General features: G+C 35.7%; 3 protein-coding genes across 4 annotated transcripts in view; 1 reads left to right on the forward strand and 2 right to left on the reverse strand.

Moving 5' to 3' along the window:
- Positions 1 to 39: 39 nt before the first annotated feature.
- Positions 40 to 18,173, reverse strand: tefu (Serine/threonine-protein kinase tefu). The gene is made up of 35 exons (XM_076136182.1): positions 17,850 to 18,173; positions 17,443 to 17,539; positions 16,675 to 16,839; positions 16,096 to 16,325; positions 15,732 to 15,830; positions 15,322 to 15,558; positions 15,046 to 15,176; positions 14,570 to 14,800; positions 13,216 to 14,318; positions 12,532 to 12,950; positions 11,995 to 12,450; positions 11,383 to 11,712; positions 10,749 to 11,308; positions 10,479 to 10,650; positions 9,944 to 10,184; positions 9,286 to 9,533; positions 8,737 to 9,014; positions 8,158 to 8,365; positions 7,607 to 7,898; positions 7,057 to 7,527; positions 6,508 to 6,709; positions 6,012 to 6,174; positions 5,579 to 5,688; positions 5,161 to 5,268; positions 4,517 to 4,749; positions 3,360 to 3,584; positions 2,876 to 3,049; positions 2,501 to 2,607; positions 2,195 to 2,311; positions 1,787 to 1,903; positions 1,433 to 1,614; positions 1,161 to 1,267; positions 975 to 1,089; positions 617 to 768; positions 40 to 347 (listed from the first exon to the last, which is right to left on the reverse strand). The coding sequence occupies exons 1-35, from the start codon at positions 18,048 to 18,050 to the stop codon at positions 160 to 162; spliced, it is 8,469 nt and encodes a 2,822-aa protein (XP_075992297.1). The 5' UTR covers positions 18,051 to 18,173; the 3' UTR covers positions 40 to 159.
- Positions 18,174 to 19,440: 1,267 nt separating this feature from the next.
- LOC142986770 (pyruvate kinase-like) lies at positions 19,441 to 21,311 on the reverse strand. The gene has a single exon (XM_076135452.1). It carries the CDS (start codon positions 21,181 to 21,183, stop codon positions 19,492 to 19,494), a length of 1,692 nt encoding a protein of 563 aa, XP_075991567.1. The 5' UTR covers positions 21,184 to 21,311; the 3' UTR covers positions 19,441 to 19,491.
- Positions 21,312 to 22,022: 711 nt separating this feature from the next.
- The window catches only part of tai (basic helix-loop-helix family member taiman), a 40,169-nt gene continuing 39,598 nt past the window's right edge, over positions 22,023 to 22,593 (forward strand). For both annotated transcript variants that reach the window (XM_076136191.1, XM_076136194.1), the window contains exon 1: positions 22,023 to 22,514. The gene's annotated coding sequence lies outside the window, so the exon portion shown is untranslated. The remainder of the gene's footprint in view (positions 22,515 to 22,593) is intronic.

The raw sequence follows: 22,593 nt of genomic DNA on the forward strand, positions 1-22,593 counted from the left end.
ACTCTAGCGGTGAGGTATTATTAAATAAAAACATAACTATTAAAATAGAAGCAGCATTTTTAATCATTTATTTGCTTATCATTATTAACCACTTATTATTATTGAAACAATCTTTACATGATAATTAAAAAAAGTATTATGGTAAAGGCACAATTTGGATCACAGGTATGGTTGCCAGCCGTGAAAGAGTCGGCACAGGTTGAAGGGGTCGGTGGCCGTGTGTAGGAGGCGCGCGACTTGCCCGGCCACAGCCACGCCGCCCGCGACGCCGTCCTCCGTGCCACTTAGTTTGCTGGTCACTACTAATAGTGCTCGCTTGGCTAGACCACTGGGCGAACTTGTTGCACCTGCACAAAGTTGTTTAGAAATTAAGGAATCATACACAAGGATAAAATTTTCGTTTGATAGTATTTATAAATGTGACAGTTAGTACTCTTTTACGCAAAATTTATAGAAAAGATATAACAAACTTAACAATATTAAATGTTTAGAAATCAGATAAACCCACAATTATATTTTTTTCGAAAAGATCCGAGCCGTGCGTCAACTTTTAATATGGAATACCATAAACAGTAAAATCAGGTAGGTATTATGCGATATTTAATGAGTAACTTACACATGGTAGTATTATTTCTACTGGCAGCCGGCGCATTCTGCTGCGCTGTCTTCACCGACCACGAGTACAGAGGGTCGCAAAGCAACACTTCTAATATCGTCAGTAATGTTTCTTGATTGTCTCGTAGCAGTTGCATTGTTTTCTCACAACATCTGCAATTTTACACCAGAAATGTAATACCTACATACACTATTCATACACTGTTTTGGTGTTAGCTAACAGGCAATTTTTTACGGGTACCAAAGTATTCAAAGAAATAATATAAACCTTTGTAAAAAATACTGTATAAGAATCATTTTAAAGACAACCTCTCAAAAATTTATAATACTTCTATCCTATTGAAATAGATAATTATTACCGTCTAAATATCCCTTCCGTACCACTGCTTCCGAACCCAGAAATAATGTCTCTCGTTAACCGGAACGGTACGGTCTCAGGAGTTCGCAATGTTTTGCCTTGATCAAACGCTATTCCTGTAATAAAAAAACATTTTATTAGAAAATATTTCTACTTAACAGATTTGTACAGTAATACCGTTATTTACCTAAATCAATATGAATCACTTCAGCGGTCTTCTGGTCAATTAATATGTTGTACACATGCCTGTCGCCAAGACCGAGTATGTAGCCCACCATTGAAGATGTTGCAACACTAAAAAAATAACAAAAATATTTAAAAAAAACTGTCAGTTGCGTCAACATTGAGCCTATGACGGAAATTGTAGACCAAAATATTCCTTTTCTTAGTAAATTTTTCATCTCAACGAATAATTTTGATTAAATTTGGCATTAGCCTCTAATTTAAACAATTACATACCTCTTGGTATACGCCAGTCTCCTTTCATACCAAGTGACAGGATCTAAGTAATGTTCAGTGAAGAAATAATTAAACACCGGCTTGAAATCTCTTACAATTCTTTTGTAAGCATTCAATTTATCGTCATGACTGTCGTTACAACACTCAATCATCTTCTTTCGTGCTGCATCGCACGAAATATCCTGTTAAAACATAAATATCCATTATATTCTAACTTGCACTAACTTCTGATGATTATGTACTCAGGCGCAAACTCGCAGCAAGGTTTCTTTTAAATATTAAAAGTACTTAAATTTTACAGTTTACTAAGTCCATAAAATGAAAAATTACGCATGAATTCATGATAATATTTACCTTAGGGCGATATCGTCCATGTGCACCGCTGTTATTAGCGCCTACTAGATACGCGCCTATAGGCACGGTTCCTTCACACCATTCTAACACACCAGATAGCCGAGATAGAGGTACCACCTATTACACAAGGAAAAAACAGTTCTATAATAATAGGTCTTTATCATATAATTAAAGAAATTGTAGCAAACTTTACTGATATTTTCTACACCTGGTACGACTGAGTACCTTAAGATATTTAAAATGACTTTTAAATACGTTTTCGCGTAAAACGTACAAATTAGTTAATTACTTGGTCGAGAACCCATAAATTTTGTGCAAAAATAATAGTTCTACCGGTTAAAGGTTTTGCCACATAGCGTGAAGAAATCATGATAGAAGTGTCGAATATACAAATACAAAAGTACTTACCTTATAAGTTCTAATAAGTAGTTTCTTTCTATTAGTGACTGGATCCTTTTCAAGCAGTGTGTTGACAATGTTGAATACTTGCTGCATAACCGCGTCTTGTTTCAAATCGTCACCACCCTGTATAAACATAAATAACAATAATAATAAAATGATTTATTCGCACTGCTTACATATTGATAAACATTTGATAGTTTATAGCTTCAATAAACACAATATAGTTGTACTGCTGCTGCTTAAAAATAAATATGTTTTTAATATAATAAAATTCAAATCACCCAGTGTTATATGCATGTTTGTATTGCTTACCTTAATTAATAAAATATGATTTTTCCCCGCAGAATCTCTGCAATTTATTTTCTTCGGGCAGTTCACACCGCCCACCAGTTCGTAGTGCGTATCGAATGAGTGAAGTGCTAAAAAACATAAGACATAATAATGAAAAAAAAAATAGGTAAGTACTTATTTCTTTTGAGAGATATTGTTTGAGTCTGAGGGACCTATATCCAGATTTAGAAAGGGCCGAATGATACTAAAATGTTAATACTCAGTTTTGTAATTTATGAAGTACTAAGTATGTTGTTGATGTGTGCTCATAGATACGTCTAAAGGGAGTGTATGGCTTTGAAAACAGTGTAAAACATGAATACCAATAATGAATGAAGGAACGATTTGTCTACTCACTTTGTATGTAAGAGTACTTGCAGTCATGTTTGATAGGCAACGTGACAGTCGGCACTGGCACTGCGGTCAATTTCTTCAGTTTGTGGATATTCTCCGCGTCCGGTATCTTTTGTTTCGACCGAGAATCAGCCCTCGATTTAACAGTCGGCACGTGATTGGCGAAGCTTATAATTGCTGCAAAAGATTAACTTTGAAATGTTTTATTTTTCTAGCTTTTTATATTTTAAGAATATTTTTAGGAAACATTAAGAGTATTTGACCGCCGACACTACCCTAAACTCTAAATTGTCATGCCATCCTTGGTTTCATTCTATACTTATGCTTAAGATTCATAGTTAGTAAAGCACTATTTATTCTAGCTTGTTCGTAAAAGCCCCCAATATAAGATTATTTTTTAGATTAGAAGTCGTCCTTTTCAATAGGATATTGATAATATGGATAACGCGTATATGAGAGGGGGATATAGGTAGATAGATTCACAAACCATCACACACGCTCTCCATCTGCGTGATGATAGTATTAAGTTCTCGGCTGCATGTCTTGAGCGCGGCTACAAGCGCTTGTGCAGCGAGCACGCGCTCCTCCTGGTCGCGCGCGCGGCCCGCGCCGTGCCGCCCGCTCGCGTTCAGGATCACGCTGTCCTTGTCTGAGTTCTTCAGTAAGAACAGGATGGGCAGAGTGTGGTGCGGGTGATCCACCGCGCAGCGTTCTACAAATATATAATACTTGTTAAGTAGATAATATATAGAAATAAAAGTTTATTACATTCAATGTTATAAACGGCAAAACTTAATTTAGTTTTCATCCTTGGAGAGCTATATCTAAGGGTCTCAGCACACATATGGTATCGGAAAGGGAACGTCACCGTATCGCCTCGAGCCGTTCAGAATGGTTTGTATTAAACTCCCTACTGCAACGCACATTAATCGGAATAATAACGTAATCGCCTCGCCTCGGAACAGGCTCCGAACTTGAATTCCCGCGCTTACGGCTCATCGTCCCCGCGCTTACGTCTCTCCGTCCCCGCGCTTACGTCTCTCCGTACCCGAGCTCACATCTCTTCGTCCATCCTTTCCCCTTTCCCCTCCCGCGACTTGCCTGCTAAAGACGCCGCCATTCGCAAGGAGTATTTCATTCGTGTTGCGCGTATGTTTTATTTAAAATTTTAAGTTCGATTCAAACACAAAATAACGATGCAAAGGGAGAAACTTATTGAAGAAGTAAGAAAATATCCATAAGCGAGGCGTAAGCGCGGTGTCGCCTAGCCGTAGCCGAGTTGACGTACAGGCGCTGCTGATACGCTTTCGTTACGTGCATACGGTAGGTTGACGCCTGGTTGACAGCGAGGCGAAAGGCGTTACGGTTACGATCCCTTTCCGATCCCATTGGTGTGCTGAGACCCTAAAGGTACTCATTAGATTTTGCAAAGTCATTACTAAAATTTTACACACTTTTAAACACTCCCAAGTGAACTAAATTGCAGGTATGCAAATAACTCAAAAATAGAAGTTAACGATTTCTATTTCTTTCTGCCGCAAAATAATCATCCTAAGAGTGCATTTTTAGTTACACATCAGCTATAATTCTTGTGAACTTCATAAATAATTGTTGATATTATGTTATACATTATAAATAACTCACTCAAAAGTTTCTTAAGGTTGTTAATAAAAGGCGTATCTTCATTGGTCAGTCTCGGCGCTAGTTGCGGCAGTATAGTGACGAACTTCCACGACGGTATAGCGTGTAGGAGATCTTCGAAGTTATCAGCATCGCTCGCAGGTAGCTCAAAGTCACGGTTGGCGAGCCATAGCGATATCACTCTGAACACTGACAAGTCACTGTCGTTGCATTGCTGGAGCGATAGCAAGTAGTACCTAAAAAGATAAAGGTAAAACTTAGAAGGACCTTATAATCTAAATAAATAAAAATTAATCCTCTAAATGTATTGCTACGTGCATTACTAGAGAACGACTTGGGCGACAATAGCCACCTTTACACGTACACTCTATCGCACGTTCTTAGGAGCGTGCAGGAAAGCCCCTTGCATACCCTTTATACGCGCGCTCTTTCACGCGCGGTTATGTTTCGTTTTCGTTGTTAAACGTGGCTATTGGTTTTTTAAACATACTTTCGTTAACTTCATAGGGTGAGAAAAAACGAAAGCTTGCGAAGAAAGTAGTAAAAACCAAAAATCCTATTCATCCGTTTGTATTAACTAGTTATTGACAAAAGTAAATGGTTTATTCCCAAAGGCTATGTATGTTGAGGCTTGTATATAAACTAACCTCATAGCCAATTGTAAGAAATTCTCCCTCTCAGCTCTTGTATTCGCGATCTCCGCTTCATCTAGTTCTTTGAACCGTCTGTTAGCACATAGAGCACGGTTTTCTTCCCTGAAACGTAAATAACGTGTGTAATATAACTTGAACGATTTATATAAGGTTTTTTTAATCCATTGCTGTCTCTCCTGGGCAAGGAACTCTTCCCAATTTGAGGGAGGGTTTAGGACATAAGTGTATTTCATATAGCTAATCCATAATATTAGTATATTCTTAAAATGACAATTAATCAAGAACATTACAATTATGAAGAATTTGTGCTTGGCCAATGGCCCGCTTGGTGGGCTCGAGGCTTAACCCTTCCCTTATTTCGGAAGCAGATCCTAACCCAGCAACGTAACAGTAATAAAAAAAAGGCACTTACTTGGATAGCGATTTCATAGGCCTGTTGTTTAAAGATGATTCTGTACCTTTCATGTTTTCCACACATTTAACCCTGTTCTCAAATATCGATGAGTTCATATAAGTTACGACCTAAAAAAAAATACAAAAATCGTTTTAAAAAGGATAATACTGTTTTAAAAATATTTCAAAATTTTATACTTCTTGTAATAATAGAAAAGAACTTATGACCTCATTACACCCTTACACCTATTACCCTAATACATAAGACAAAATATCGCAAGTTTTGTAAATAGCATTGTCGACTGTACTGTTTATTGTTATAATATTTTGGAAAATGTATTTACTTATTTTAAACTGTTTTACCCCAAGGTCTAGAAACTAGTGTTAAACATACACACTCTACCCGACCCGGGATTTAAACCAAGCAGACAGACTTATAATTAATTAAATACCTGTTTATACTCAGCATCAGCGAATTTAGCGATATCACGAAACACTTTCAACCTCACATCCACATGTTCTTGACCTAATACATTCAAACTTTTCTGTAGATACTTATTGATAATGTCCCTCGGGTTGTCGCGTTTTGAATCAGCCATCCATAGAGCATATCGTCTGAAAACGAAGAAATAATAACTGGATTCAGAATTTAACCAAATCAGAGGTATCATGGTCCATGAAAACTAAATTCGTAAAATATTAAAGGAGTTTGTGACCTTTCTTTATTTTATTTTGACACGGTGTAGGCAGTATCAAATACTATGTCTTATATTCATGTACCACTGTTCGACAGACATTTTATAACAGAATTGATATTTTATAACATTTAAAAAAGGCCCAAAACGGATGATCTCCTTTCAACAAATTTTTAAACGAAACGTTATTTTAAGAAAAGGACAGAGACCTTAATGGGAAACAACTAATTTTCTTATATCTATTTATATTTACCGTAACGCTACAGCAGCTAGTTTGACATCCAGTGACTGTTTGTTCACGATATTTCTAATGAGAGACAGGGCTAGTTCCTTGTGTCCCTTAGCCCAGGATATCTCACTCTCTACTAATGCGATGTCTTCGCTCACCTGAGACTTTTTCGCCATAGCTAACAGGCGTTGAGCCATTTGCACTCTGTTATTGTTTAAAGCCAGTTCTAAGGAGAAAGAAAATCTTATTGACACAAAAGTAACATACATAGATACATAAGATCTCGCCAGTAATAGTTGTAGGTGTAGGCAAAGGTGTAATATATCCACGTTTTGCCATTAACCCTTTGACCGCCACGGTCGGCTATACTCGACAGATCAAAACCTACTCACGACGCTATATTTTTGTCTACATTTGCCGACGAAAACGTTGTGAGCGCTTTCTGATTTGTCGAGTATAGCCGACCGTGGCGGTCAAAGGGTAAACGATGCTAGTCACTTCTGACCGCGCTATAGAGACAATCAAAAGTTATTTCTAATATAAATAAATAATAAGATTCGTAATTTTACTTACTGGCATACTGTATCTGCAAGGCTACAACTTCGTTTATCAGATTGTTGTGAGATTTAGCCGCGTGCTCTAACAACATAACACGTTGCGATGACAGCGACTCAATGTGCTTGAAATCATGAAACTGTGGCAAACTACCCACATCCCATCGGTATAGCAATTCCGACAGTTGCGAACGATTGCTTCTTACTGAGAAATAGTCCTCCATATCTCTAAACATGTGCAACTTTTCCAAAATCTTATAAATATTCTGACAGTTCTCCATATTTAGATTATGACATAGTCTCGAGACTGCCAGTTTAGCTTTGTTCAAGGGTACCAGCAGTTTGTCTTCAAACTCGGGAGCTGCTTGAATATGCAAGCAATTTTTGAGGCAAGCGTATTGGAACGCTTTCACAACTGAGTTTTGATTACAATTCTTCTGTTTGTACCTTTGTTCTAATTCTCGTGTGTCTACGAAATCACTCCAATCACCTTAACAATGAGAGTAATATTATAGGTACAGCATAATTCTTATCACATAACATTTTGGTCTGTTTGTTAAGTAACTTACCAAGGAATGCCAAGCATTCATATTTGACATCGTTTAGCTTATCATTTTCTGGTAATGACTTGATGTAGCGCAGTGCAAGATGATGCATGCCAGACTTGTGCAGTGACCTAACGACGCCATATTGCAAGTCTAGATCGGTCTGCCCTCCGCAAGATAGGGCGATATCGTGCAACAACAGTGCGTCAGAATATTGTCCCGAATTTATTAGGTGTTTACGTTTTTCGTTCTCCATTGTCAAATGCGCGGTCCCGCAACCTTCCACTGCGTCTATTTCTCCAATAGATACGTAACACTGAAAAGTGATTAATTTATAAATAAATTATTTAGAAGAAATCTACAGAATTAATAAAATAGAATCCTGTATGACAAAATGACGTATTGATATACAAGAAGTTTGTAGGGATCATGCATCATGGCGGTATTTGGTCTCTGCTTGCCTGCCCGGAAGATGGAGTTTTTATATACTTACATATAACGGATGTCCCAGTAATCAAAGATAAGATGAAAACGGGCGATAGACCAAGTCAGTTATTAGTATCATGTGTACTTACTTTCCTAAATATTCGTTGCAGATTCTCCCCGCCAGGCAAGCTGGTGGTGGACTCGGGCGAACACGGCGAGAGGCCGTCGTTCTGAAACACCGCCCACAGCTCTCCGTAGTATATCGCCGCCCAGTTCTGATCGACCACAGCCGCCGCCCATGCCACCTTGTCGTATTCCAATTCTAAGAAATTTAAACTCTTTTTCGGACTACCCGGCCTGTGAAATATTTAAGCAACTTGAATGGGAACTAACACTGAAAGGTATGATTGCATTTTGAAAATTATAACGGTCGGAAAGTAAATGAACCATAATAATAAGTATACCTATTGTATAAGAAATCTTCTATGTTACATAAATACGCGTACGTGTACGCATTTAAAAGGTAAATACAGGCATGAACGTTTCCATGTGTATCTGTATGAAGCTAGATAAAAATAGTAGTCACAATTTATCTACATATGTAAGTATATGTTCAGAAGTTTTTAGTATGTTTATCAGTCGTCTGGTTACCATGGTTCAAGTTCTGCTAATTTTGGAATCGGACGACCGTGTGTGAGTTATCCAAAAATATTTATTATATTACTCACCGCATCGCATAATAGTTTCTTTGAATCCTCACAAAGTTCACAATTTCAATCATATACTGCACTATAGTTTTATGTCCATCAGTCAATGTTTCAGCCGCACTGGACGTGACAGCACTGTCGCCGCTGTTCTCTAACTTTTTATCAAACGTTTGTTCGTATATGTAGTTAAATAACTTGTTTATATGTTCGCCGAATGCTTTGATACGTGTTTCGTTGTTCGTCAAGCATTTTAGTAATAGACCTATGAGAGCTGGTAGTATTTTGCGGCACACTTGTGACTGTAAATAAAAAAAGGTTTGTAATGTTAGTTTTAAAATGGGGTATGCTGTTATGTAGGTATTTTGTATGATCTTATTTTATATGTTTTGTCACAAAAAGAAGTTAGAACTCAACGAAATGTAGAGTGATGAAAACAGCTAGCTTATTTGTGACAACATTTTGTGTTGGGTAGCCGTAAATCCTGGCCTTATTGACTACCGATTAGTTTCGATACAAATAAATAAAAAATATTTAACATCAAATATAGTATTAAAAATAACTTGGTCGTACCTTCAAAATGCAGACTTTTTGTAAATTACTGACGTAATTAGTAGACGAGTTGACGAATTCTAAAAGGACGCAAGTGACTTCTTTGACCCAGTCGTCTTTGTTCTCATTGAGCAGTGCGTTGAGGAATATCCCGTCGGGGAACATTGTGTAGTACTGTTCAAACTTCGCGCCGTCCACTTGAGTGTCATTCGGTACCGTCGCAGGAGATGATAGTGGCTTCAGTAACTGTTTATCTGTGTCTTCCAACTCTGAAATTATAACATATTTTTGTCAACGATTGTGTTTGCTAGTTGTATTTACGTCCAGTTTCAATGAATGTCGAGTCAAAAAAGTTAATAGAAACAAATATTTTTGGCATGGTTTCAATCAATTATACCTAATCAAAATACTTTAAAGGGTCTTTGTAAATGGCAGTTTAAATGTGAACTACATCAGCCTGGTAGACCCGATTTAATCTCCCTTCCCATAAGATGCATCCACATCAAACCAGATACTGCATCGAATTTATTTTAAATCAAATTTATCGTATTATAATTTTGAACAAAGCAAAAGAGATGAGCTTGTAACGATAGTACCAAATGGAGTTCTCTGATATCTGCGTACCTCTATGGGAAGAAGGTATTATTTTATGTATGTATTACAATTATGGCAATTATACCTGTAATATCCTCAACATTGACACATTTGAGCAGATTAACCAATGTTTCAGCGACATCATGAGTGACGTTGGGATCTTCGTCGAAGTAGACCTGCAGGAGCGCTTCCACGGTCACTTGTGCGAAGTAGTACTTAGGGTCCACGTTAGTAATGGACGCGGTGTCGGCTGGCGGTGCCGTCACTAGTGTCTTTAAATCGTAAGATGAGATCTCCGATAAACAGTTACAGGCTTCAATCATTGTCTGCAAAAGAAAGGTAAAAAATGTTAATGAGGATATAATTCGAATACTAAACATTTTTTTAAACGGTATCTTGCCCGCGACTTCTTTAACGTGGACTCATAGTTTATATCTTATGTTACGACACGGACAGAGGCCCGATCGGAATTTTGTATAGGTGTCCTGGTAAATAAGCCTAAACATAGCCAAGTTTCTTCAGGATGTTGTCAGTCGTTTTGGTGTGATTGAATAACAATCATCCATACATCTATCCATGCCACCATTAGCATTAATAAAGTAATGTTTATTAACACTTACCTTTTCATCACATTTTGACTTCAATATATTACAAAGTGCATGAACTACTTGATGTATCAAACTTGTCTCGCAATCTTCGGAGAACATTTTTGGATCCAATTCGCTTTGCAACTCATTTATAAAATGGTTGTTGCAGCTTAAAAATTGACGAACATTGAGCAGTGTTTCGTGGCTAAAAAATAAAATATTTTAATAATAACATTTTAAATCCAGGGCGACCATATGTACCAGTGTTTGCAAATAAATCTTTGATCATAATTTTGTATGTACCTGGGACGATTTAAACTGATCCTATGACCTCTCAGTCGTTCTTTGAACGAAGTTAAATTGTTACAAGGCCCATTATCGACAACTCCTTGAGACATCGAATTAACAAAATCAACCACATCTTCACTCTCTAAACAATGTTTCATATCATTTAACAAATAGTCTAAAAACGACGAACATTCTTGTGCGTAGCCTTCTTCTTTTTTAATTATCAACACTGGTAATAGTTCAAGAAAAGATTTCCGCATCACAGAGGCTTTTTCTGGTAGGACGTAATCGAATACAATTCTCAACCCGCGCACGAATACCCTCATTTCATTCTTATCACAGCATTTCTTGATAGCTGAAGTGAAACTATTACACGCGTAGTTACACACAAAAGCATCGGAAGGAAACCCTAGAGGGATGTTCTTTAAGAATGTTACATAGGCGTGCAAAGCTAACACCTTCCACTCAAATATAGGCTCTTGCAAGACAGCTTTCCACAATTTAATTAGTATTTTTATAATCGTCATTGTCTGTTCTCTGCATAGATATTGTATTACATTTTCATCTATCAGGCTCTGTAATTAAACAAATAATTTAATTAATAACTGCTCACTGACACACACATAAACTATTTTAAGAAAACACTCACTTCGAAATATTGAAGTATAGCGCCAAATATGCTCTTAGGATAACAGTAGTCTTGACGTTGTTGCGATAATTTTACTTCGAACATTTGTTCCGTATCTTCATAATCCCTCATATGAGATGCTGCTAGCAATAACAAGTCCCCAATGTTCTCAACCAGTAAGCTGCTCCAACGTTCATTTTGTAATATGTTACAAGTAACTTTAAACATTTTGTTTGCATTTTCTAATGCCTTTTTATATTCGTGCCTTCTATCAAACTCGAAATATTCGACATGATATTTCTCGCTCGCAATATAGGGTAATGAGAGCGCAATGATGTTCGGAAAACACGCCTGAAAATTAAAAATGCGAACATAATAAACATAAAAATACTATTATTTTTCTGGAGCCATATCCATTACTAGGCCATTATTTTATGATCATGATACATCGAATCAAGGCTTCACTTCTCTCTCGTATGAGAGGAAACCCTAGCCCAGCAATGGCTCTGTCATAAGTTAAAAAACATGGAACATAAACTAAGTATAATTGAATATATGTAATATTGACACCATTTTATGAAAATCTCAATAGGTAATAACAACAAATTCTGTAGGTTGCTACTTATTACTTACCTCAAGTACATCGTCTATAGTCCCCGAATCCGTAACCTGATGAAGCAATTCACTCTCAGTGACATCTCCTTTAGCATACCACAATACATGTCCCGAAACTAACCACCCCTTATGTCTACTTATAAACAATTCAATATCATCGTAACCGAACGCAATTATCGGCAAATCCTTCACGCTATGTTTATTTGTAAACCAAAAATGTACGACGGGCAAAATGCGGTGATTCAAATATTCCTTTATATCTTCTATGCCGGCACTTTTAACAATGCGATTCAAAGCTTTCATTATGATGTTTTTGTTCAAAGATTTGGTTTTATGCAAGTTCAATACTTGTAGTATTACACTCTGGACTGTGGATTCGTTTGACTGCGCCAGTGCAAGTAAGCAGTGTAGTACTGTAAAAGTTCTGTTGTCAGACTCGTCTTTGAGAACCAATGGATTGCTATCATCAGATACCTGAAAGAGATTTGAACATTATACTTAATCACATTATTGATAAACTACCTCAATTAGTATTGAATGTAAATAAAAACTTACATCAATCAAAAATATCTCCAACAAATCCGAAGCAAATCCTTCAATATCATTTTTCCAACGATCATTTATCAATTTAAGTAAATAACAGCAATATAACCGCATACTGTGAACGTTCCCTTTAATTTTGTTCATGAAAGCGCCTTCGAACGCTCTGTCTATAGAATCATTTTGTTTGCCGTTCACTACGAGGAGTTTGGCGGCACATTCGTACACTAGTGAAGCGACCCTCGGTGGGTAATACATGTCGGCACATAACTGCAAGTAACTCTTGATCATTATGAAACTATTGTCCTTTTTCACATTATCGTCTAAACACAACTTGTCTATTATGTTCACTAAAATATTTAGTATTCCGAAGGACGCTTTAGCATTCTTGTATAGTTTTTGGCACATACATTGTAACATCGTGAAGACCATACCTGAAATGTAAAATAACTATAAGTATTTATAAATTGTTTCAACAGTAAAGAAAAACTTCGTTATGAAACCTTGCATGCATGAGAGTTCTTTGAAACAGTTCTTAAAGGTATGCAAAGTCCTCCACCCGCATTTGCCCAGCGTGGTGGACTCAAGGCTTAACCCCTCCCTCATTCCGGGACGATCCCCTTGCCCAGCAGTGGGACGTTAATGGGTTTTATTTTATTAATAAATCTTTTTGAAGTAAATCTTGAGTAAGATAGTTACCAAAAGGCGGTTCCTCTACTTTAGAATCCGTTAACATATTCAATGTTTGAAATATACAATTTAAATCTGTAGTGTAGTTGTAGACACCATCGCTTAATATAAGTCCTAATATTTCTTCTCGATATTCTGTCTCTTTCCTACAATAAGCAGCAAGCACATAGAAACAATTGTGTTTCAATGTATCAAAATTAATCTCATCTTCATCTTCGTCAATGGATATATCGTTATCTTTAGCTTGCACTTCTGTATTTAAGATATTATTGATGCCATGGAACAGATCTCCGTCAATAGAAGACCGAAGCATACTGGTAATCAGTCCATCGAACTCAGTAAGCAAAAGTTCTTTAACAAGTTGAAGAGCGGTAACTTTAATGGTTATCTGTGCGTTACTTTGCAACATCGTATTTAAAGCAGAAAACATAGCAGTGAGGACCCTTTTCGACAAGGAATATAATGCCATAGACTCGACTTCATCTCGATTTTTAATATTATATTTTAGAAAGGTATCCAAGTATGAAACAATAATGTGAATTAGTTTAATGGAATGTGATAAGTCTGTATCTTTTTGTCTCAGTTTTGGCACAGCGTCTACGAGAGCTGCTACTAAATATTCCTGTACTTTGTTTTCTAAAACATCAACTGTTTCAATCTGACTAGGATTTTGTTCTTGTTGCCTTACTATTTCTGAATTATCGATTTCAAACTCACTGAACAGGATACATTTTTCATTAGAATTGAATAAAATATCACGTAATCTTTCATATTCTGTTTGTACTGTGTAGCTCAGTGCAATATTCATATTTTCATTTGCAATAAGCCTTAAGAGTAATTCTGTAATATTAGTAACACTTATAGATATAATATCACTGGACGTGAGCCATGAGAAGCACTTAGTTCTAAAATCTTCTGAGCTACATTTACTGTAGCAGTGATAGAATATTTTGTTCAAGCTTGTTACACTGTGTGTGGTGACAAGTATATCATTGTCTATGTACATTTTAATCAGATTCTGTACTTGTGGAGATTTCACTGTGTCTGGCTTTAATAAATGTTGTACTATGACATGCACAGCTTTGTGTGCAGTAGTGGTTGATGAACAATTTCTGAAATGAAGGTTATATTTTTTTATTATATTAATCAGGACTCAAGACTCTCAAAAAGGACTCAGACTATTTATAACAATAATGTATAATGTAATTAAATGTTCCTCTCAAACACAATTCACAGAGAAAACGGATGAGTGTCGGGCGCGGGTCGGGACGGAAGTACTGTGGGTCTAAATACTTGTATTCATATGGAAGATATCACACTGCCTGTACTTTAAAATCTATTTTTTTAATATGTTATTTCTCACCTAATACAAGAATTCCACAACGATATCACAACGCTGTCGTATTCATCGCTCTTATACGTCAATCTACATAAGTTGTCCAGCACTAAACAAGTGAGACCCTCAAACATGTCCCAGTCCAAGTTGCCAGGGTTATTGGACAAGATTGTTTGAAGACTGTTCAGTAGCACTAAGTAATCTTGCGCAGATACACTGCTACCATAATTTTTGATATACACATGGATTACACCCAACCTGGAAAGAAGAATTTGCAATCAGTCAACATACAAGAGAACCTCCTCCTGTTTTAAAGTCGGTTAAATAGGCAGGCAGTTTTTTTGCGGCGGAATTTTGTGTGCTCACTAATTTTAAAAGCTATTATTAACTGTATCTTTCGCATTCGGCAATTAATTATCTAGTATTATATTACCAAAATAAAATATGATAGACAATTCAGTAAGGAGTTATTAAAATGGAAAGTGTATGTCTGTATACTTTACCATGGTAAATGATTCTGGTTCAACTCATTAACAATATCTAGGAATGTTTTGTTCTTATTAAAATTTAATCTCAATCTCTTTGATGAACTTTCAACTTCATTCTCATCACTTCTCTCCAACTGTTTAAATATCTGTAAAAAAAGATTAAGAGATACTATCACAACTTATGGATGTGTGTTACAACTGTCAAAATTCCAACATATAAACTAACCAATACTTATCAGAAGGAATGAAGCCAACCTAAAATCTACTAATCTTGAACAATCTAATGCTTACCTGAAAATATATGGATGCAGCAAGATCATGGAAATAAGAGTGCTTATGTGCCATTTTATCATTGGTTCTCCTAGCTTTCTGCATATAGCCCACTTCCAAACATATTAACTCTGTAATGCTGTTCAGACATTTGTTCCATTGCTCCCAGTTGTCAGCCAAGCTGCCTTCTTCGTTCTGGTGCCTTCCTTGTGGGTGGTGGAGCACCACAGACAGGTATAAACATTTGAACAGCATTGACTGAAACAAAAAACCATATGAATATATCACCCCTATGAGAAAAAGGAGTAATCTTGTGTGCATTTGTGTGAAAAGCAATATAAAGAATTTAAAACTGTGTTCAATACTTATGTATTTTTTTTTTGTACTAATTGATAATTATTATTGAAATTGCTGATATATATATATATTACCTTTTTCTTTTGGTCCTTATTTTGATCATAAAATTTTAATATTGATGGGATCATGGTTTCGGCGAAATGGCACATAGTTAAACGATATTCTGCAGACAGCTGAAACAACGAAAGTTTTTTAGTAAAAACATAGTTTAAGGTTTATTATATTTTTACTTGTTACATTTTACAGTCTGTTTATTAGTTTTTTATAGTTACAAACTTCTACAAATAATTTCATTTAAAAATACTATTTTCTTTATTTATAATTACTCTTAACTATAATGTAAGAAAGGCCTATCAAAAATTTGTAAGTTTGATTACTGGCTACTGGCTAATAGGTATTCAACAATAGCAAAAACACAACCCCTTTTAAAATACTTACCATTTCTAAAAGTAATGTAATTATTTCTGTTATAACATCTTGTACTTTTTTGTCCGATGAGACTTTAGCAAAATACTGCTCTAACTTAGGCATAGAGTCTATAACAGGTTTCACAAACTGTGAACTCTCATTACCACTCCTCAAAACCAGAAGTACTAATCTTAACCTTGTAAAGTTGTCCAACTTTGAATGACTCGAAAAGCATGCAGCTATGCTGGCATCTAACAAACCTGAAAAAAAAATCATTTGTATGAGAGTAATGCATGAAGTATATAGGTATATGGAAATTCACAACAGGTGTCACACAGAAAGATTTTTTTTCTAATCTCACTGGTAAATGCGAAGATGAGCCATGTAAAAAAAAACAGCTCTCAACTTTATAGATTTCTCAAAGTTATTTTCTCCTTCCTTATATAGATGATGTCCCTCAAAAAGTATGACAAGAGATACAGAATTACATGAAGCAAAAGAGTTTGGAGGGATCATAGCAAATGGGATTCTTTTTTCTTTGCCAACCCCTAATAAATCTACTAATTATCTGTTAAAATACTTAATAATAGCAAATAATATCTCACTCACCTTTCCAAGTGCTTGGTGTTATGTACCCTAAGTAGTACTCACATGGCAATACATGTTTGAAGAGCAAACTTAAAAATCCATCTCCTATAGCTTTCTTCAGACGATTGTCATTCAGTACAAAGAGGCACATATCCATTATTTTGTCACATTTTACATGTGCCTTCCCTGTATTGTAACAAAAGATGTGTTAAATTATTGTTGGGTATTAAAATAATATATTTTATGCTTGATTTTGACTAAGAGGAATGTACAAACACCTTGGTTTCCTGATATATGGTCATTAAGAACTAACTAAGTAGAAACATAAAGCTAATATAAATACTTCTTTATGTTAGTGATATACATAAAAATGTCACATGAATCTGCTCCCAAGATTTGAGATACCAAGATATTAATAATATAATCTGAATATATTATGGTTTTGTGTTGCAGTTTCCTACTCCTCCTAATCATTTTGTAAATATGACTGCTGTGTGCAAAGATATGTGCCAAAACTAGATATATCAGCTACACCATTGTCATAAATTTATCCCATAAGAGAACAGTCAACACAATGTGTTAAAAGCTTTAGGTACATACATCTTTAATAATTATAAACCCTTATTGTCCCACTGCAGGGCAAAGGCCTTCATTCCCTTTTTCTACCTATATCTGTCTAAAGCTTTATGGGGCTATTTTTCTGTTCAATTATACATATTATATCCTTGATAAATCAAGTTTTAATTCTATAATATTATAAGGCAATTTAATAAAATGATAGATGATAACCTTTTATTGATCCTGCAACACATAGATGTAGAAGACTAGCACACATTGGGCCTGTAGTGCTCTCATATGTTTTAGATGTCTCATACTTCTCAGTTTCCTGGAACAAAACATAATATTTAAAAAGCCATTTGTTGTTGTGTGCATGGCAGGAATATGAAACAGCTCTCTGTTTACCTGAACTTAAAATAGTGCCAACAGAATTTTCTTTACTGTTCTTAATGAAGAAATAATAATTAAAACTGTATTTACTGGACATTTAGATGAAGTTGCTGTTGAACTTATTCCAAGTAGGTTCCACTATAATACGGCCTTACAAGTACTGGACTTAATATATGTATATGTACAGACGTTAGTGCACATGCAGATAGATCTAAAGATAAATGTGATCATGAAAAGTTATGTATTACCTTCAGTATATACTCGTTTATATCGTCAAAAAGGTGGTTCCAAGAGTATCCTTTCCTTGACAAAGTATTGTCAGATAACAACGATGGAACAGCATTTCTCGTAAGAAATTCTTTGAGGCCCTCAGCATTTCTCTTGCGCTCTGTAGCCCGCACAGATTTCAGACCACTGCTGGCTTCTTTTAACTTTATTTCGAGTTCCATGTTGGAATCTAATATAAGAAAGAAATAGGAAAACTAATATGACTAGTGAACTTTGATGTAGTTAATTACATTTTTCGTTAATTAATAAAACAACTTGCCGCTACCAACAGAAAGACTTTAACGTGTTTTGGTTTGTTTTGAAATGGCGCAAATAATGACAGAAGACAGTGTTAATGACAGTGACACTGATGACAGAGACACAAAATGTAGCAAAAAATGTTTTGGCTCTCATTATGAAACAAAGAAGTAATGGGATAATGTGACATATAGGATTTTTACAAAAGTATAAAACTTTAATTCCGTAATATATCTCAATTCAACGTATAAACATTAACATCACTGGGTGTACAAGTGTTTAGGGTGCTCCGGGAATAGAAATGGAACGTTTGCTTGATGAGCCGTGGCGCTACGTACTAAGTCGGGGTTCGATTCCGATGTAGAGCAAACTTTGAGGATTTCACAATTATTTGTTTCAGGTCTAGTTCTACTACTTCGTTATTTCTAATAGTTTTTTTATTGTCGTTTTTATTTTATGTGCAATTTACACCCTGTATAATAATGTCTTCAGACCGTTATTCCGGCTGCCTCGAAGGAGCAGTGGATCAGCTATGTTTACAGATGTCAGTGTGGATGATTTCTATGCTAATAAAATTGCATCTGTCTTGCGACGTGTGTACTCAAATAGTGTCCGAAGATGATAGGAGGAAGGACCAACAATATTTTATTTAGGTTAAAGGTTTACTGAACTCCATGTAGAGAGAGATCAGCAAGTGTACTGAGTAGGGGTAATTTGTTATTTGTCAATGAAATATAATAATACCTATCTATATTTTTGTCTCTAGTACGGCCATAAGATTGAAATAAACGATATATATTTAATTTATAACGTTTCAGGCTGAAACAAAATTAATTAAGTAGGGTACCTTGGGACCTATGTATATATGTAATTATGTACTACGTTAATGCTCATACCCTCACATGTGTCTACATCTGAAATCGTTTAATTTCACAAGATCACGAGAGCGAAAACGTTATTAAGTGAAAGCGTAATTATTAACAGTGCCACTATGCCTATGGAATTTTGTTCTCACGCGATAAGTAAAGGTATAGATTAAATACCTTTATAAAGTGTTTTGTTAGTGTTCTTCCCCGGTAATGACATTACATCTACAGTCAAACTCGTAATTAACCATAGTTAATCGTTGAAGCACTTTTATGTGCTACTTATATGTGAAGTCTATAATATAGTATATCTACATTTTGCGATTGAGCTTCTTGATTATTGGATGCTGGTTCTAAAATATATTAAATTGTTATGGTTTACTAGGCTATCTTAGCAGCAAAAAAATCGAATGTGTTAAATCACAAAATAACTATGTATTATTTTTTATAAAAAGACATGAATTTTTTTTTTACAAATATAATATAATAACAAAATTCATTAATCCACTAGAACAGTATTACGTGCGCTCGCATATAGCAACCTAACAGCATCGCAATATCCTACTCCACGTCGGGATGATGTTACAATAACATAAGCATCACCAGCACGTATTATACGCTTTGCTTTGCAATAATCAAGAGCCGCGTGAATTCGAGCTTCTACTTCTGCCATCCAAGTCGGTTTCACTGGTTCAAAATAATGCATTGCACGTACGGATCGCCAAAATCGTAACTGCCTAGCTGTGTGACATGCTCTTGTTACAGCTACTATGGGACATGTTGGTCTGACACCCGATAATATTTTAGCTGTCCGACCCGAATTAGTCAGGCATATGATAACCACTGCCCGGGATCGCATTGCAAGTTCAACCGCACTAACACAGACAGCTTTAGTTGGTTCGTCTAAAGGTTTTTGCATTAAGGCCACATTTCCGTAAATATATGGCTGCCAAAGAATTCGTTCAGCATGTCTACAAATAACAGCTGCAGCGGCGATACAGTGTTCGGCCATTTTAATAGAATCATATATTGGAGAAAACTTTTGTAACGGTGAATCATAGTGAAGTTCCAAGGAAATAACATCTACTCCATCCAACACTAAGTTAGCAATATCTGTTACACACAGGGTAGGAATTTGTTCATTAATTACTGCTTTGCATATGCACGGCTTGCCCACGGCAGCACACTTAGATAGAAGGATTTTTAATGCAATAAATATTTTTTCAACAATTAAATCGGTGCTTAAGATACATCGGTCAACATAAATGCCATCGGCCTCCGCTATAATTTCATCAATATTGTCGAATCCTATTACAGAATCAATGCAAGCGATAACTAAAATATGCTTTCCTTTCTCAGACAGTATTTCTCTAACAACACGAATATCATGCGCATTTTGAGCGTCAGGGACAAGGACTCCATCTACATCAGAACCTATTGCCCAAGCTATTTGTTGTTCCATATGTTCAAAAGGCTGTTCTGATGCATCACTGCAATTTATGGATTCATAGCTGTCACCTCTCTCCTTATTGGCTACATCTCGTGGTGCCTCCGAAATACGGACAGTCATTTTTGCACCTATAGTCCCACCAACAGCTATCGAACATTCCACAGAATCATCTCCAACTTCAGCCACAACGAGTTTTATATTACCCGGAGTCAAACTGTCAATAAATATTGTATCACCAGTTTGTAAATCCGTCAAATGGTCATAGCCCACATAGAGGCAATCAGCAGTGCCACATTCTCGCCAAGAAGTGTCTGTAGTCAATCGTATAGTATTGTATTGCATAAGATCAATTGTCGACTTCGGTCCTCCTTTTAAGTCTCCCGTTACAATGTCTGGACCCCGAACATCAACAATTACAGCCAATGGATAAACATACTCTAACTCAGCACTATAATTATACACAGCTTGTCTTACACTTTGAATCAACTGTGCACAAGCATCGGGCTCCAAATCGCGCATATTTAGTCGTGCAACTGTCATCCCTGCAGCTATCAATTTTTGTATCGTAGCAGGTTCTCGATTGGCCATTCCAATATCACACATAATACCAGTTTGAAGCTCTTCGTACGGATCTTCATGAATGTTTAAATTACAAAAATGCAGGAATTGGGTAGGTGCCATCGCGGTTTTTTCATTTTTGGGGTGTACTGCCTCCAACGGAATATGCCAAGGTAGAGACATTATTTTGTAAAGTGTTTGTCCTCCTAACTTGTGATAAAATTGAATATTCAAAAGTTATTTTAAAAGGTACTAAATCAAAATATCAGTAGTAGCCAATGCCTTCGTATATATTTGAAAAATGACAGTTAAATAATAAAAAAATATACTTTAAGGCCAGGTACCTATTATGTATTAGGTATGTATTAGATTCATACTTTTTGCTGAATCCGAAATTATAAAAAAAAATACAGTGCCTCTACATTATAAATATAAGTAGTCTACAGCTAGGGAAAGTCCAGGTGGGACCGCGATCATGGACCACGCCCTCCTGCGACTATTGTCACGATGGTGTTACATGCGAAACCTGAAGTAATTTATAAGATTTTACCTAGATAGGTATTTTGCTAATCGACAAGTCGACTGTGAATAGTCCTATTCAGACAGACATTTTATTTTCTAGACGTTGACCGACCGATTAAAGTATTGCCAGAAATAAGAATAACGTTAACCTAATAATATGTTCTTAGACTGCTAAACAATGCATTATTTCTAAATCCACATAACATATTTTTATTATATAAATGCAATTGATTAGCAAAATTGCTGTATTTTTAATAGCATTCCAAATAGAAATATTAATATTCCAAACAAAAAATAATGGAACTGAGTGTTGTTCTAGAAAAAAAAATAGAAGCGTTATCGAAAATCTATTTCATAAAAATATATAGCAATTAATGTGTATCATTCAACTTATATCTATTAAAATATAATCATAACATATTTGTATTTCAATCTTGATACTTTAAAATTTATATTATCAGCGGGTATCACTGACATTAAAAAAAATGAAAGAGTTAACATCGAGTTTGGTTGACTGCGTGTCACGTTTGTTAAAAGGCATAATAATCTATCGCGTTTGATTTTATTTTGCCAAATAAACAGGAACTCTTTGCGTTGGAATGAGTCGTTTGTAAATAGTGACCCATGCGATAGTAGTGCTATGTGGACAATACCAATTGTTAATGTTTAGAATAACATAATTTCTTTTACTACCATTTATACCTACTGTGCGACCGTGAAGGTTGAGAATGTTACGTCATTTTGCTTTTAGTGTGTGATATAAACTTACTTATTTTGTTTCTGTACTGAGAAGTGTTTATAACTTAAAAAGTGCTTGATGCTGTGAGTAGTTATAACAAGTGTAATACGTCTGAAATGAGTGATAACGTACATACACCGGCTGCGACAAGATGCCGCCATGTTATTTAGGATTCGCAGTTTCGCTGTCAACCACGAACCGCGGTTAGCCCTGCTGATACAGTTGGAGCATTTATCTTTATTTTACTGCACTCGTAAGTAATTTTGACTAATTATTCACATTTTTGTTGGTGTCACTATTTACAAATAAATACATAAAATAAAGTCTGTTTT

The sequence above is a fragment of the Anticarsia gemmatalis genome, chromosome 3, assembly GCF_050436995.1.
Source record: "Anticarsia gemmatalis isolate Benzon Research Colony breed Stoneville strain chromosome 3, ilAntGemm2 primary, whole genome shotgun sequence".
Classification (NCBI taxonomy): domain Eukaryota; kingdom Metazoa; phylum Arthropoda; class Insecta; order Lepidoptera; family Erebidae; genus Anticarsia; species Anticarsia gemmatalis.

Excerpts from the sequence above, each read along its gene's own strand:
- LOC142986770 (XM_076135452.1), bottom strand. The coding sequence starts at position 21,183 with ATGTCTCTACCTTGGCATATTCCGTTGGAGGCAGTACACCCCAAAAAT.
- tefu (XM_076136182.1), bottom strand. The coding sequence starts at position 18,050 with ATGGAACTCGAAATAAAGTTAAAAGAAGCCAGCAGTGGTCTGAAATCT. Across the intron at positions 15,831-16,095 it reads TTACATTACTTTTAGAAATG|CTGTCTGCAGAATATCGTTT; the intron begins GTAAGTATTTTA and ends TCGTTGTTTCAG. Across the intron at positions 7,899-8,157 it reads TGCAACGAATATTTAGGAAA|TGTTACGTATCTATTGGAGA; the intron begins GTAAGTACACAT and ends ATCACTTTTCAG.